This window comes from Miniopterus natalensis, chromosome 12 (genome assembly GCF_054644295.1).
Source record: "Miniopterus natalensis isolate mMinNat1 chromosome 12, mMinNat1.hap1, whole genome shotgun sequence".
Lineage (NCBI taxonomy): Eukaryota > Metazoa > Chordata > Mammalia > Chiroptera > Miniopteridae > Miniopterus > Miniopterus natalensis.
Window position 1 is genome coordinate 67384184 of NC_142092.1, and position 17787 is coordinate 67401970.

At 43.5% G+C, this 17787-nt stretch overlaps 1 protein-coding gene across 5 annotated transcripts in view; it reads right to left on the minus strand.

Moving 5' to 3' along the window:
- Positions 1 to 17787, minus strand: part of MAPKAP1 (MAPK associated protein 1) — a 178576-nt gene that overhangs the window by 16869 nt on the left and 143920 nt on the right. For all 5 annotated transcript variants that reach the window (XM_016210973.2, XM_016210971.2, XM_016210974.2 and 2 more), the window contains one exon: positions 4417 to 4554. In XM_016210973.2, the coding sequence (XP_016066459.1) occupies positions 4417 to 4554 (138 nt within the window). The remainder of the gene's footprint in view (positions 1 to 4416; positions 4555 to 17787) is intronic.

The window sequence follows — 17787 nt, forward strand, 5'->3', positions numbered from 1 at the left end:
CTTTTTATAGATTAACTTACTGAATTAATTTGATGAAGATACTGGAAATCATAAAAAAAACAGCATCAAGACGATTCATTTAATACATCTTTGTTTGGGTACTTTACAACATAAATTCTGTTGAATAACTTTGGATTTCTAAATTCTGGCCTCATTAAGTTCAATTTTAAGACAGCAAAAATTCACTGAGGACCTCTCTGCAGGCACAGTGCTAGGATACAGAAAACAAGTCCTGGGTCAATCATGGAGATGAAGTGGGAGAGAGGGGCAGACCTCAAATAGATAAGTACAGCACAGTGTGGGAGGTGCTTTACTATTGGTGTGTGCAAACTCCTGGGGGCAAAGTTATAGAGGGAGAGCCTGACATTTGAGCTGGATCTTGAAGAATGAGTGGGCTGGGCAAGGAGAAATAGAGGTATTTATAAGTTAGTGGGCCAGATTGGATGTGTGTTCCAGGCAGTGTGGAACATCAGAAGCATGGAATTTCAGGTGTGCGTGTGCAAGTAGTTCACAGTGACCACAGCCAAGTTCAGGATGGGAAGTTATGGGCTATGAGCCTGGAGTGGTAAATGTCTATAAAGGCTATGCTGGGGAGTCTGAATTTTATTCTGTAAGCCTGTAACTTTCAAGAATATATTTTTTTAGCAATCTGGACTATAAGGAAGCAAAAAAACCACCAATCAGAAAAGCAAAAAAGTAAAAAGAATTTAAAAAAAATGAAGTCAGTATAAGGAGCCTCAAGCCAACCAACATTCGCATCATGGGGGAAACCAGAAGGAGAAGAGAGAGAGCAAGAAATTGAAAACCTGTTTTTAAAATTGACAGAAAACTTCCCTAACCTGCTGAAGGAAAAAGGTACATAAATCCAGGAAGTACAGAGTCCCAATTAAACCCAAAAAGGCCCACACCAAGACACATCATAATTAAAATGTAAAACATTAAAGACAAAGAGAGAATCTTAAAAGCAGAAAGAGAAAAGCAGTTAGGCTTGGCTGGAGTGGTTCAGTTGGTTGAGCATAGTCCCATGCAATGAAAGCTTGCCGGTTCGATTCTCAGTCAGGGCACATACTTGGGTTGTGGGAGTGAATGGAAAGCAACCAATCAACATTTCTCTATCACACTGATGTTTCTTTCTCTCTCTTTCTCTCTAAGCATGTCCTCAGGTGAGGATTAAAAAAAAAAAAAAAAAAAAGAGGAAAGCAGTTATCTATAAGGGAGCTCCCATAACACTGTCAGATAATTTCTGAACAGAAACTTTGCAGACCAGAAGGGACTGGCAAGAAATATTCAAAGTGATGAAAAGCCAGGACCTACAACCAAGATTACTGTACTAAGCAAAGCTATCATTTAGAATCTAAGGACATATAAAGAGCTTCTCAGACAAGAAAAAGCTAAAGGAGCACCAAACCAGTAGTACATGAAATGTTAAAGGATCTTCTTTAAGAAGAAGAAGATAAAAAGTATGAACAATAAAATGGCAATAAATACATATCTATCAACAACAGAATATAAAAACCAAAATAAAGCAGAACATAGATACAGAGAACATTTTGACAGTTGCTAGATGGAAGGGGGTTGGGGGACATATGTGAAAAAGGTGAACAAATTAAGAAGTAAAGTACAGTAGAGGGAATAATATTCTAATAACTATGTATGGTGTCAGATGGGTGTGAGATTTATCAGGATGATCACTTAGTAAGTTATGTAAAGTCTAATCACTGAGGTGTACACCTGAAACTAATATAATATTCTATGTCAACTGTAATTGAAAACTAAACAATGATTCAAAAATTTTTTATCAATTTAAAAAAAAAAAAATTTATTGATTTCAGGGAAAGGAAGGGAGAGAGAGATAGAAACATCAATGATGTGAGAGAGTCATTGATCGGCTGCTCCTGTACACTTCCTGCTGGGGATCGAGACCGCAACCCAGGCATGTGCCCAGACAGGGAATTAAAGTGATGCTCAACTGCTGAGCCACGCTGGCCGGGCTCAGTTGACTTTTTAAAAAAAGAAGTCGTCTTTATTGATTTCAGAGAGAGGAAGGGAAAGGGAGAGAGATAGAAACATCAATGATGAGAGAGTCATCACTGACTTGCTGCCCCCTGCACGTCCCAAACTGGGGACTGAGCCCTCAACCCAGGTATGTGCCCTGCCGGGAATCAAACCGGGATCTCCTGGATCCTAGGTTGATGCTCAACCACTGAGCTACGCCCCGCTGGGCTCAGTTGACTTTTTAAATGCAGAACCCCAACTACAGAAAAGTAGAGCTCTTTTGGTTGAAGAGGAAGCCTTATGCTTAACTCTACGCCACCCCACCCCACCCCACCTCCTACGCAGGCACCCTGGAGGTCCTTCAAGAACCTAGAGCTCTGAGGAAGATGGTTTGAAAAGCACTGTGGTAGGGGACAGGGACTTAGGAAGTGTTTTACTGGGGCAGTGTGCCTCTTTGTTCAGAAGTGTGCCATAATTTCTAGGTCTCTGGAACCAGAGTCCGAGAGGAGGAAACCTTTATAAGACCCACATGTACTGTTTCACCCAGAACCATTCAGTAAGTCTGAAAGGACGACAAAAGATTCTCTTGCTGGAGTGTCAACACTGAAATGGTGGGGCCCACATCTGCTCTGCACCCTCAAGTTAGCACTTGGCCTCACTCATGGAGATGTACTCACTCATTGACTGAAGGACCCTAGGAGGCACCTGAGAGGTGACTGCATCTTTTCTTCATTCCCCACTAGCTGGGTGTGTGACATCCTTCCCCTCTCAGGGCATGAGCTACAGCTTTCCTTGGCGCAGTGAGTGTCTTGAGGTGAGTGTACGGGAAACCTGAATGCTGCTTCTAGCTCTTTCCCTAACCTTCCCACTCCAATTTATTCCTCTATGCAACGTGTACGGGATTGTCTTTCATTTCTTAGACACATGAAGAACTTATAAAATGTTGCTTTTCAGAGCATTCTGAGTTCTTGGGAAGAAAGATGCTAGAACAATGACATCTTTATTGGCCGACAAGCTGGAGTGAGAGGGATTAGGAAGAAGATGTTTATTTAAAGACAGAGGGAACCAGGTAGCCCAGGGGCAAGGGCCACAGAGCAGCAGGCAATATTCTCACCAGCCCCTCCCAGCAGCCATCGCAGAGTTGAGGCCTCGCTGGGCTGACAGGAATGGTAGGAAAGGGGGTGGGCTTGGCCCTCCTCCCTTCCCCCTATACCACTAAGTTCTCTCTTCTTGCCAAACTATAGGCCAATGAATTTAAAGGAGACTATGCAGCCCAGCATAGCTGGAACTGACAGAACAGTGAAATGCCCACCCATAAATGAGGCAGTGTGGCATGTGCCCAGTCTGTAGGCCCCCTTCAGGGGCTCTGTGCTCTTTAGGCCCTGGTTTAGTCAGTATTAGCTCAAAGACTAGAACCATATTAAAAACGGTTGCTGGCCTTTGTATCTCTTATCATTCCTTATAACATTTGTTCTCAAATTTAGTGGGCCCTGGAAAAAAGGGGATTAACAAAAATCAGATGTTCAAGTTGTACTCCAAGTTACCGAATCAGAACCTACTGGGGTGGGCAGTGGGTAATTGCATTTTAAATAAACTCCACAGGTAATGCTGACATGGACCAGACTTTGAGAATCGCCATCTCATAGCCTTCCCCAGGCAACTAACAAATCCTCATATATATTTTAAACTTTTTCTTCCATGGAGGAATTTCAGTGTGAACTGTGTCCTTTCTGTCCCTAGATGCGAATGAAGTCCTAAAAATGATTATTGAACTGCTACACTCAATTACTTAACTGCAAAAATATAATATGCCAAAATATACGACCAGACTGTATCTCCTTTCATAATTTAAGCAGAGGATGACCAACCTGCAGCGATCTCTTCTGCAAGACCAGGCAGGGGTTTAATTACGAGCTGGTAGGTCGTGCAACTGCCAATAATCTTGAGGGTGTTGACACTTCAGCATGATGGATATCTAAATCTAGTCTTCAGCTGACAGAGGAAATCCCCCAGCTTCCCTCGATCTGGCACAGAAGGAAGGCAGGTCCTGGTCTGACTGGCTAAGTCCCCCAAAAGGGAAGAGGAAGAGAGCATAAAGCGAAAGGAGGGCTCCAGTGGCCACCGATGCTCAGCAGGAATGCTCGGCAGGAAAGTGCCCCTCCTCCCACCGCCTCCAGGGTGAGGCTACAGGGGTCAGGAGCTGTGAGGTTCTCTGCTGCCATCAAGACTGAGCAGGATGGGGACCATGTCAGGCTCTGGGCACCATAATACAATCCCATTTGATTAAAAGAAATTTCTGGTAATGAATTAAACAGACCCAAGGAAAAAAGGACACGGTGGTAATATATTCTCCTGGCACCCAGCACACAGAGGGGGAGAGGGGGAGAGAGAAAGGAGACATAAATAAAAGGGACTACTCACTGGGGCTTTTTTCTTCAGCAAGGTCACAGGCACAGAGCAGGTCAGAATCGATTGAGATGGGTTTCTGCTTAATCCAAAACTTAGTGCTGGCTTTCTGATTCGTAACAGGGTCTATCTCTACTTTGTCTCCAGAGATACCTGTAAGGCCAAGGGGGGGACAAAAAGAGAAGCCACAAGAAGTGGAAGGTGTAAGTGATTTCAGCTTTATTATTTGACCTGCTTTGTAAATCATAAACTGGATGAACATGAGCTCTTTCTTAGGGCTCCGGGGAATGCCATGGGCTTAAAATAGACATAAGGAGACTCCAAATGGTACACAGAAGTTGCACAGTTTGGTTTCCTGGGTAGGTGAGGTGAGGGGGTGAACAACCAAAAACTATATAAAAAGGTACTAAGAAATATGCCTTCTTAGATATAACACAGATACAATACAGAGATTACCTACGGTATATTCATCCTACATTACCTTTATGTTACAATTACATAAACTATAAGGGTCATTTAAAAACCAATTATGATCAGTGGCCTTTTCTTTTAATCCTCCCCCTAGGATATAATATATATATATGTAATGTAATATATATATATAATATATATAATGTATATATATAATATGTATATTCTAGGGTGAGGATTAAAAAAATAAATAAATGTATATATATTTGAATGATTTGAGAGAGAAAGAGAGAGAGGAAAGAAACATGGATGTTTCCTATGTGTGAAAGAAACATCAATCAGTTGTCTCCTGTACATGCCCTGGCTGGGGATCGAACCTGCAACCTAGGTATGTGCCCTGACCCGGAATCTAACCCTCAACCTTTCTGGTGCAGAGAACAACACTCCACCACCTGAGCCACCAGCTGGGCATCAGTGGTCTTTGTTGTTGTTGTTTTAGAATAAGATCTGGGTTGGAGAGAAATCTGTAATATCACTATGTCTAAACAGCAAAGCTACCAATGAAGGGTTTCTAATTTGGAAACATCTCACAAACTAAAAATAGAAAAAAACCTCTCCCCTTCTCTGACATTCAATAACTATCCGAGCTGCATTTAAAGGAGGCCACAGGAGGACCGAATAGTTCTCTACATGCAGCCTTCCAGGTTTAAGTGCTGGAGCCTGGCTTCAGGCTGGGGAGGTTGCTGCCCACTGTGGGAGGGTCAGCAGTGGGTGTGAGCTTTATGCAACAAAGACTTTAAAGCAGGGGTCCGGAGTGTTAAACCTGGCACTTGAGGCTTCCCTTTCAGAACTGTGAAAGAGGTGACACACTGCACAGTGAAGGGAAGCACAGGCGTCAGGAGAACAAAGGTAGCGCCCAGGATGGGAGGTGTCCTGAGATACCTGTGGAAATGCACAGCATCGCTTCCCTGGTGCCACCCAGCAGCATATGCCCAGCCTGACTCATGCAATCTAGGCTAAGTGCTCTCTTTCCTCTTCCACCGAGAATTGAGGATTTCTGTTCATGAAGTGAGACAAAACCCTTCAATATGCCTGCCAGAGTGGGCCCCAGATGGAATCTTGAAAGTAATTAATTTTCAGGCCATAGTTTAAAGGTCAGGGTCAAAGTGAAAAGAGCAAAATGAAGTAAAGATATTAGAAATAAAACAATCAAATGTATATACTGTAACAGAAAGAGCAATCAGGGTTAATATGTTTCATTCTATGGATCACCCGTAGAAAATTTTCAATATGTGAGAAAACTTAGGCCAAAAAAAAAAAATCAGATAAAAGAAACAGTTCAATTCACACAACAAACCAACATGCCCCCTCCCCTCAATGACCATAGTCTGAGAACAAATTTAAAATAAGAAAAACAGAAAACATATACAAACAAAATTCTAGTGATTACGTCTGCCACACACTCCATTTGGTTCTATTTCATCTTATGAATAGAGAAATCCTAAACACAGCCAGACAAAGGCAGGACTACAGTGTACAGAGCAGTCTCGCCGGCTGTCTTCGGAGGAGACAATGCAATACGGTTGCTTAACCCTGGTCATTACTCTGTGGTCTTTGGAAAAGACGAACAATTGGTATTTTTTTATTAATCGAATGCTGGAATTTGTCATTAGACATATTTCAGGGACACCATATTTCAATTAGGCATAATGTCATAAGTCCAATGGACTCTGGACGCTCGGGTCTAGATGATTTCAGGAGGGTGAGAATGTATCTGGGACCGATTTTATTACATTTCACTTAAAATAGATTACAACCACCCAGTCACACTCCTCCCCCTCCAGTGTGGTCATTAATTGTTAAAGGTCTGGGCAGTTCCATAGTTCCCCGAAAGAAAAGGACTCACGCCATGGCTGTCAGGAGCAAGTGTGTGTTTTGTCCCCTCTCTGTCTGCTTATTTGGACATTTACAAAAGTGAAACTGAGCAGAGCAAAATAAATGTGCATATCTCTGCTGTGGAACAGACCCTGCCCACGTTTCTTTCTCAGAGAGAGAGGGGGGGAAATCATCGCCAGAGAGTCAGGGTTTTAAAATTTTGTTCTACGGCCCTGCAACTCCTGAAGCCGCAGTCAGTCAATATTGTTAATGTACCTTGTTAATTTGATAGGATTTGTCAGGTAACTCCACTGGAAAATTATATAAAACTGTTCCAGATGAAAAGATGATAGTGACATGAATTAAAGTGATAGAACAACAGTGGAATATAAACCAGAAATGACACCCAAAGTGGCTGTTGATTTATTGCCGTACTGAGTTTGGTTCTGGGCTCCCATGTATATTAGTGCTACAAATCTGGGTCCATTTAGCAGAGGGATGCTCATACATACATCACCAGCTCCTGCTCCAAGCCAAGGTCACTCCCCATTGCATCAATCTTTTCAACAGAGCCTACTTCACAAAGCGGGACTTTAGCAACCATCTCAGATGTAACAGACTCTGTCCTCTTTCATCTTTCTTTTATCATGTAAAGTACACTTTAACTTCTATTATTTTTATCTGCAAATTGTTACTGTATAGTTCATCCATTACGGGCTGTATCTCTACATCAATTGCCTAAGCTCTGAGCCGCCACAAGAACACTTTCCCAATGACGCCCTTTCCTGGGGTTATTGTGCAGTCACTGCTCACAGAGGAGAACCCCGAGTCTGGGGTTTGGGGATGAAGACATGGGAGAGGAATGCATTAGGTTCAAGAAAGGCAGGCAGGTGGAACACCATCTAAACAATCAGTGTGTTCCAAAAAAGTTGCGCATAAATCAGACTTTTTTCTGAATCAAATCACATTTCCCACTGACTTCTAGTTCCAGAGATACTTTATCTTCATTTTGGATTGATCTGTAATTGGCAGGGGCCCCCAACACTTCAGTTTTAAGTTTCTCTGCCCTGCAGGCTTTCAGTCAAGTAGTTAATGATCTGTAAAACACTCTCGCTTGCCTAGAGGAGTCACTATTTAAAGGAACCTGTAGGGGAATCTTTCCTGATGGGAAAAATCCTTTTGTGCAATTAAATAATCTCATCCTATTTGAGATGTGTGCGAGTCTCAGCTTCTTAAAGCAGGGCACATGGCCCCAAAGGACCCTAGTTGCTCTGGCGAGAGAAGTGGCAGCCCCTTAATTCTAGTCCAGGGGGTTCCGAGGCAGTCCATGGTAGGAGCCCGGGTTCCTGAGCACACCCAGACCCCAGTGCTGAAGAGAGAGCCTGTAGAATCCAGCCTGGAAGCAAAGAGACCTCTTCTGTGCCTGACCTGTGTGTCGAGATTTCCTTGGTTGGAAGGAGGAGGCAGCCTGGTGGAGAGGAGACCAGTTAAGAGGCAGGTGCCACAGTTTAGGCCAGGGGCGGAGGGGTGAACATTAACTGGTACCAACCATGTGCCAGCATGATTAAAATCCTTTGTATGCATTGATTCAAGTCTCAAAACCTTATAAAGTTGGTTACTATATTTATCCCTATTTTATAGAAGAGGAAACTGAAACACAGGGAGGTTAAGTAACTTGCCCAAGATCACACAGCTAAGAAGTGGCAAAGGTGGAATTTGAGAACTAGGCAATCCGGTTCCAGAGGGTGTCCTCTCAGCCACTACACTATTCTGCAGAACTGTGCTGAGTGTTTTACATAACACACCGAGGAGAGGCGAAGATGCTTGTCCAAGGCTGGAGAGCTTTTAGGTGGAAAAGCCATTTTCACACCCAAAGCTTTCTGGTTCCCAAATATGGCACTCTGCCCTGCTCTGCACACACTCATTCAGTTGGGTCAAGAGGACATAAGGAACTCTGCCCACCCAGTCTTTAGTCTCCTCTCTCAATTTTCACCAAGGAACAAATAAATATTCAAGTGTGACAATATACGCACACCTATTTTTGTTCACCTATTTTTGAGCATGAAATCCTATCATTATTACTATTATTGTTGTTGTTATTATTATTTTTGACCACTGAACATGGTTCTGATTTCCGTGGCTACAATTTTGGTGTAAAGTCACTGAAACAAAGGCAGAGGCAACTCCTCAAAGTGTTACTATGCACTATTTTTAAGTAACTCAAATCACAAAATATGTCCTAGAAAACAAGGGAAGCTGGCTTTTGTTAAGTTTACATTTCTCCTTCAACTTAAATGGCAACAATAGAGGATTAGTTGATCCAACCATGACGCAATAGAACACGACCATGAAAAATTATGTGAGAAAAGCTCTGGTTTGGAGAAATTCCTATGTTATGTGAGGACAGAAAGAACATTTATAAAAAAGAGATAAAAAAGATATGCTCGAAACTGGCCCCAGTGGTCAACTCTTACACCCTTTTCTTTTGTATATTTTCCCAAAATAAAAATTTCACCCTAAATAAAACCAAACCTTTTAAAAAGTTGACTTTTTTTTGGTTTATATTTCAGAATTCAGTATGGTTGAATTCTGTAATGGATAATCATGAAAAGTGACCGTAATTGAAGGTTATTCCATCTGGCAGTTCTCAAGTACCCAAGACCGAGCTGCTGGGAAGGGCTCCATGAGCTGCATTATGCCCAACCGGGTGCCACTCTCACGATGGTGCCTGGAGGCTCCACCCTACCAGAAATTGCAGGTAAGGAAAAAGAAAGCATGGGGCTAGCCCAAAGTGGCCAGGATCAGTCCCTTCCCTCGGAAATAAGGGAGGCCATTTGTCTCCTTTACCAGGTCTCTTTCCCTACCCACTGATCCACGGCCATCTGTCATGACCTTTTCATGCTCCCACTTCTGACAGCTTCCAGATACAAAAGTCCAACTTCACTGGAAGCAAACTATCACACCAACTGTCAGAGGCAGAAAACACCGCCTGATTGCTGTCCTACATCAACGAGGGCATATAAATCCCTCCTTAACAAGACAGCTCAGAATAAACAAAACTGCAACTCTGCTGTATACACAACTCTCCGGGGAAACGATTTGTCCAAGGTTTCAGGGTTTGCAAGGAGACCCTTGCCTGTTTTAACTAACCATAGATTTCCATACAAGGAAATGAGCACTCTTCTGCTAACACAGACGGGAACCACCTTTGAGCAGCCCGTGTGGGTCCGTTGTTGTAGAGACTTATTGAAAACTTACAACTGTCAGGAATGCAGTAGTAGCCTGTTTTAGATTTAAAGACAGTGGTGCAGAGAGGTTAGGGGCAGGGACTTTGGAGTCTGAAAGTCTTGAGTTCAAGTATCAGCTTGCCTATTTCCTATCTATGTGACTTTGGCCAAGTTGCTACAAAGTGGTGATGATTAACAGTATCGACTGCGCTGTGACACAGATCGAGTGATGAGGGTCAGAACAGTGGAGCTCAGGGAGCCACAGGAGGGATGTGAACAAGGGACCTGCTGGCCCTAGTCTGGGGGGTGAGGGGAATTCTCTCCAGGACCTGCTCTACACCCTAGCCTTAGAGTACCCGGATCCGTGACTGTCCAGCTGGGGACACCAATGCCCTCATACCTGTGAATCCTTACAATAACCTCCCATCACCAGGGGTCACTGGGGATAGCTCTTCCCTGCGACCCGCAAGAGTTCAATTCAACATCAGGAGGAGCGTCTTCACACCTGGAGCTAGGGAAACATTTGTGCTAGGGAACCTGTCCTCTAAGGCCTCCAGGCTCTTAATTTGGAAATCTTGATTGTGCCAGCACATTCCATTGATGTTATCCTGTTCTCCCTCAGTGAGCCTGACCTTCCTCCTTTGTAAAATGGGGCAACAGCAGTACCAGTTCCTGGGTGTCATGAAAATGGACTGGCATAAGCACGTAAAGTACTTAGGGAAAGTGCCTGGCACATAATAAAGGCTTCATCAATTATTCCTAAGGATGAACCTCAGAAAGGTGAAATGAGGCATCTGCCCGGGTGAACCAAGTTAGCAAACAGCAAAGCTGGGGCTGAAGCCCAGGTCTATTAGACTAAGTAGAGTGTGTTCCGACCCATCAGCTGTTCCCTGGTGTCCCAGAGGAGCGTGCCTGGCTCTTAGGAGGCACAACTCCCGGGAGACACACTTAAAATGCCCCTCTCTGAAGCTAAAACACCAGTTTGGCAAGAATTAGGCCATCTGACATTCCATGCCTCAGTGTATTTCCTCAGTTATTGTTGATCTGCTCAGACATCATGAGCTGTGCTTCATTCATCAATTTCCTACAACTCTGAATCTAAGACTACAAAATCCCCACTGTTGTTAAATCCTGGAGTAGCTTTTTATACAATTCTACAATCCTCTTGTCTTCAGGTTACCTAGAGCCTATGAAAGCCTGGGAAAGCCTCCCAGGAGAGCCACTGAACAACTCTTTGCCAGAGTGGATTTCACTGAATCTACACAACCAATCGATAGCATGCACAGGGCAGTCAGGGAAGTCTTTGAAACTTGTCTGAATTTATACACAGGATCAGAAGCACAGGCTGTTTGGGCTTAATGAGACCTCAGAGGTCACCTAGTCTGGGGTTCTCACTCTCCATATGAAGAAATTGAGGCTCAGGGCAGGGATATGACTTGTCTGATGTCACCCACTGATGACAGAGCTGTAACCATAATTCATAGCCCCATGCCACCTGGCCAGGGCTTAAACAGACCAGCTCTGCTGTCTCACTATGCAATGCGTACACAGTGGGTATTTCACTCAGTGATCAAACGTATTCCGGTATAAAAAGCATTGCCTAGGTAACATGTTCGGAACCCAAAATAGATGACAAAGCCATGTTGTGGGTCATAACCAAAATGAAACCCAGGAGAGCCTGAAATTCCTGTGATCGAGTGGGATATTGGGGCCTAGGATCACTGGTTCCATTCGAGGGGTAACCACCCAAAATCATTTGGAAACCCAGCTAAAAGCTGCCCATTCCAATGTGTGGCCAGTGACAAATCTAAATGACTAGAACATTATCCTTAGATGCAAACTAAGGGGAGGCCCGCACGTGAATGAGACCACGAATGTACAGCAACACTCAGCACAGCCTTCGGCATAAGGGCAGGGCTCACAGAATGAGACCTGGGACTGTTTAATTCGAGTAACACCTGTCCTTAGATGAGAGCTAAATTCTCTCTGTAGACAAGGCAGTTAGATCCCCACACTAAACATTCTCCTCGGGCGAGCTTACAGTGTGAGTTAGGAGGCAGAAATGCCGTTTCCTAAGATAATTTATAGCATCACTCATAGAATGGGAAAATCAGACCTTCCCCAAGCTCAGTACACTGCTGGGGCTCAAGTGCCAGGAATGAGGAGGTGGCCAAGAGGATCTAGGACCCTGATGACCCTCAGGCATCCTATCCCACTAATTCTGTTCTGCGGTGTTTCTGAACTTTTTCCAATTTTCAGTTCTTTGTGTTTCTCAACTTTTTCCAATTCTCAGTTCTTTCTCAGCCACCCGAGGAACCTGACATTGTCTTTAGCAACCCTGGATTACTCAGCAGGAATTCTCAAGGAAGTAGGTCTGGGAGCAGGCAACTAGAGGAAGGCACACAGTTAGAAAAAGCCCCCAGAGTTCCCAACATTCCCAGTCAGATTTCTCCTCAACCCCATCACTGCATTAACACTAAGGGGGTAAAGGGATTTTCTGGAGGCAGTCTTGATAGCATCTGTCCTGCTCTCACAAGTTCATTAGTGTTTTTTAAGTTCTGTTCTAAATTTTGGTTCAGAAAATGTTGCCACAGTAGGGACACATCATTTAATACTGGCATTGTCATCCTCAAATTACTCAATGGACACAGGGATTCGGGAGCTAAGCATGATGCATGTCTCAGGATCATTTTAGTGTCTTTGAATGGAGAAGGGTTATTGTCTTAGTATTCAAAGAGAAAATGAAACAGAAATGTGGGAGGAAGATCAATCCACTTCTCAAAACATGCATTTCCAGATTATGCAATTACTTCAACTATATACCATAGGCATCCCATCAGAAGATAAGAGGGCAAATATTTTATTCATACAGACACAGAGAACTACTTTCAGCATCAGTGTGAGCCTAAGGAGTAGGAGTCCAGGCCACAGCTGTTGGCTTTCACTCACACGTCTGTGTAGTTAATGTGTTCACATGTGCATACCGTATATTAAAGGAACACTGTAATAAGGTCTTCCTTGAGTGCTGACTTACAGACATTAACAAGGGGGTTAAATAATAACGGCAACAGGACAGATAAGCCGGGAAGACAATAGATGGCAAAGACGCTGCCCCTCATCAGGCTCAGGCCCAGGGCAGACCTTTTCATCAATCAGAGTTTCTTTCCGTTGCCCTCAGCTGCAGCTCAAGATGCCGCCTCAGCACACTGCTCTGGGCGGCCTGCACAAACCTGGCTGAGTCGGTTTATGAGATGAAAGCTCACTGCCTTCGCTGAGCTATGTGATACTAGACTTGGTAATTTTGATAAATAACTACCGTGACCACAAGTATTATGATTATACATGTGGATTATTTTAGGAAGAGATAATGGAGGTAACCTTTTGGTAGAGGTTATTTTATAATATAGTCTTTATCAGTAAATCCAATACAGAATTTATATATCCTATACAGAATTGTTAGGCTATATGTGCAATATGACACAGATGGTATTTTATGTATTCATATTATGGTATGAATTCAAGGTACATTATGTTTCCCTTTGGTGACATGGGGACAATCTATAATGACAAATGATAAGGTGAAGGAATCAAGTTAGCACAAGTGGCTCAACTATCAAAGCATTTCCCAGCCTAAGACTGTGTGTCTGGAAAACCAGGCTGACCTGTGCATTCAGTAAAAACAAGCCTTGGACAAAGAGATAAGATGCGAGAAAGTCCTCTGACTGCTCTGAGACTGCGTTTCCCAAACCCCTCAATTAACGGGAGATTCTGAGCCAGCAGGTCAGGGATGAGGTCAGGACAGGAAGCACTGCTCGAAGGCACTGTGTAAATGAGAGGTAAACTGTGGGATGTCCTAGCCCTCTCTGCCTTGTTTTTCACCTGGGTGGCCCCTTGGCAGGTGCATCATAATTCAGCTTCTGCCACCCAGCCAACAAATACCCATTGATGGGATACTATGGGCCTTCTAGGTCGTGGCTGGTATTCACCATCTGACCCTGTTAGTTTTGATTTTCCCCAAACCTACTTCACCCTGTCAGTCTTGCCATGTTTGGGTATCACCCATGTCTTAGCAACTGATCCTATGTCAGCCACATATGATCGAATGAAAGAAACCTCGACTTGGTACAAGCTCAAGCAAGGTCTACACTTAAGGGCCTCTGTATTTCTAGGCCCAACACACAGGGGAAGCAGGCAAGGCAAAATATTCCAAGAATGGTTTTGGAAATACAGGAATGGTTAGGCATGGTGGCTTTGTTTGGTGAGCTTTCCAGAGCAGGGATGGCAAATCAACTTAAGAACCAACTGCAGTGATTTGGCGGGCGGGGGGGGGGAGGCATGCTCAGAGGACTGTGTTGGGAAGGATTCTGAGGGCAGGTCCAGGCCCAGCAGGAAGAGCAACAACTGAATGACAGTGTGAATGAGGCTGAAACAGCGGCACCCGCACCACACTGACACCAAGCTCCAGATGCCAGGGTAGGGGGAGGAGTGAGGGGTGTGCAGACATTTTAGGACTAGCCAAGGAGAAGGAATCAGTTCCTTTGTGCAGGCAAGTTATTAATGACTGAGGCATCTGAGGCATGAGGGCCTGGGCTTAGCATACGGAGAGGGTTGTCTGTGCTACTGGGACTGGGTATCCCACTGTATATTTGATGGCTCAGGGGGAGGGAAGGGAGTTAGCACCTATTAAGTAATAGCTCCGTGCCAGTGAACACTAAGTGCTTTATATATATCGCATTGTTTCATTACTTCCTCCAAGCCTGTTTTCTCAGTCATGAAATGGGAATACCATCATCAGTGTGCTGTGTGGATTAAATAAGGTAACAGTGTGCTATGTGGATTAAATAAGAGTTTGTGACAGTCTGTATGCTGGAAATTGTTACAGAACTACGGAGTATTGGTGCAATGATGATTCGCATTCAAGGCATAATATAGTAGTTAGCCGCAGGATTTGCCTCAGACAGACTTGGGTTCTGATTCCGGCTTCATTACTTACTAGATTTTTCCCTACACCCCTGTTTCCTCACATAAGATATGGAGATAATACCAGTGCTGTCTAAAAGTAGTACTATAATTAAAGAAGACAGTGCCTATAAAAGAGTGATCAGCAGAGGGCTTGGCACATAGTAAGCACTTGATAAACAATAACTGCTTTTAAAAATTATAATTCTTCGTGTTAATATTATTTAGAAAGATCAGACCTTTGTCATAGGTTTCATTAACAGACTCCAATATATTTTCCAATCACACAAAAACCTGGTGGAAAACTGATTTAAGTTTGAGTCCTGCAGATCAAAGTTTGACTCTCATCCCGACCTCAGAAACAAAAAGCAGATGGTAAAAGTAGAGCAGTGGCCACTACTACCTGTCAGAAGACAAGCAGCTGCGCTGGCACCGCGGAGCTTGGAAATTCCGGTCCTCTGCTGTGCACTTTTACGTACCACTGACTCTGAGTGGCTGGGTAGTTTTCTGTGGACTCAGCAGGTCAGCTGGGTAAATGCCACACACAGACACTTACCACTTAGAAGAGCCTGCCACAGGGGGCAAGGGAAACCTCTGTTCTGACTGACACAGGATGGACGAGCGGAGGAGGCCATCCATCAGTGTCAGGAAAGATTTGAAGCACCTGGCTAGTCAGTTGAAATAAAATAAATTATTTACTGATCTCAGGGTCTAGCAGCTCACTTGAATGCTCATAAAGGACGTGCTCTGTGCTGCCATGCACTTTGTGGTAGGTTCTGTTCCAGGAAGGAAGAATGTCTGGATTGCTGTGTGCAGGTTTTTGTTGTAAGAATGAAAGGGTGTTACCATCTGCTTCGCAAGGAGGGAGAGAGGGTCTTAAGTTACATAGCTGAACTCATGTACCTGGGAATAGGAAATGAGTGTATTTATTCACTGCATGGTATAAGTACTCACGGGCAGTTTATGACTGTCAAAAAACACCTCAGGACTAATTAATGACGTTGCTGCTTATAATGCTAAGGACTGAACTAAACTCATATTAGAAATATTCTGACGTTTTAGAAGCTCCTCAGAGTCCCGAATTTCCACCAGAGGGCGCCATGTGCACCATTGGAAGCATCCAGAGGTGACTGGGACCTGGCCTCTAGACGCTTCACTTCTGAGAACCACTGCTCTAGGGAAAGATACTTGTATCACTGTCATCCGTTTCTACCTGAGAAATCTCCATTGTGGCTACAACAGAGCCACAACTTTGCCAATAGAGCCACTACCTAATCTGAGTGATCTGGTCACTTTCAAGATGGTGGACTAGGAGGGAAAGCAATAAGCAAAATAAATCATGACAACAATAACAACAACAAGTAAGATAAGCTACCACTGAGAGAACACAGCTTCCACGGGCCACTTTCATACAATCTTGAAAGGTAAATATATTTCGCATTTTGTAAATGACAAAAACAAAGATTGACCAGAGAAGGGACTTGTTCAAAGTGACACTGCAGGTAAGCAGTAATGCTAGGATCCAAATCCAGTCCTGGCTGCAGAGCCTGGGCTGTTCTCACAGATCTTTTTGTGGACCTTTTCCATTATACTAGTTTTTTGTTTGTTTTTTAATTTTGAGAGAGAGAGAGAGACAGACAAATCAATCTGTTGTTCCAGTTATTTATGCATTCATTGGTTGATTCTTGCATGTGCCCTGATCAGGATGGAACCCGCAGCCTTGGTGTATCGGGGCGACACTCTAAACAACTGAGCTACCTGGCCAGGGCCCCTGGACCTTTTCCTTTAAATAAAATACAGGTCAGAATCTGATGAATTAAAGTTAGGCTTTCTGCCTTTGGAAAAAATTAGGGGGAAGAAGCCCACGATCTTGGCTATCTTTCAAAGGCACTGCTTTTTCACCTTGGGGATCAGAGGATTTGCTGATTATGCTTACCTGGGAAAATCCCTACCCTGTACCCTGGACCTTTATCTTGGCTGCACTCAGGATATTTATCAAGCTTCTTAAAACCAGGTCCACTCATAAAAACAGACCCTTTGTTACTGGGAAGGTACTGCTTTCAGGCACACGCAAACTGGATGTCTGAGTAACATTCTTATTTTAGTAAAATTTTCACTGAAAATATACCAACAGAAAGTATATAAATTATAAGAGTATGTATTATATACGACTTGACTTTTCCACAAAGTCTACACACTCAGGTCATCAGCACCCAGATAAACAACAGAACTTTATCAGTGTCCCAGTAGCTCCCCTCTAGTCTGAGCTCCCCAGGACAAGCACCATCATTACTTCTACACAGATTATTTGTGTCTATATTTGAAAGTTATATAAATGGAATCATACAGTATGTGCTTTTACCTTCCTTTCTGGATCTGTTTTCTTTTGGAGGAGCCTTTTATTTTTATCTCTAGGAGAAATATCAGGAAAAGTATCCCCAGGAAGAATACCACTGAGAACTTTATGTTTTAAGAATCAACATTAAATAAACAATTAAAAAAAAATTTTTTTTTTACCACTTTAGAGATTTAGAGTTTTTTTGTGAGGCGGCAGAAAGAGTCTAGAGAGGGGGAAGAAAGCTGGGTTCTATGTTTTGCTTCAAAGTTACTGGGAGCTAATTCATCTACTGAGTCTGTCAGAATCACCATCATCTCAGCAGCTGATGTTCACTGAGCTCTCACCACGTGCCAGGTGCCTTTGTAAGAATTCTTCGTGTTTTGCCATTTTATCCCCATGATCACCTTATCTACGAGAGAGGGACTATAATTTCCAGCTTACAAATTCGGAAACTGAGACTCTTTTGAGTCATCTGCCTGTGATGACTAATCACAGCTAATAAAGGAGCCAGAGTTTGAACCCAGGCCTCTGAGTCCCGAGTCTGTCCTCTAAGTACTCCTCTATATTGCCTCTCCA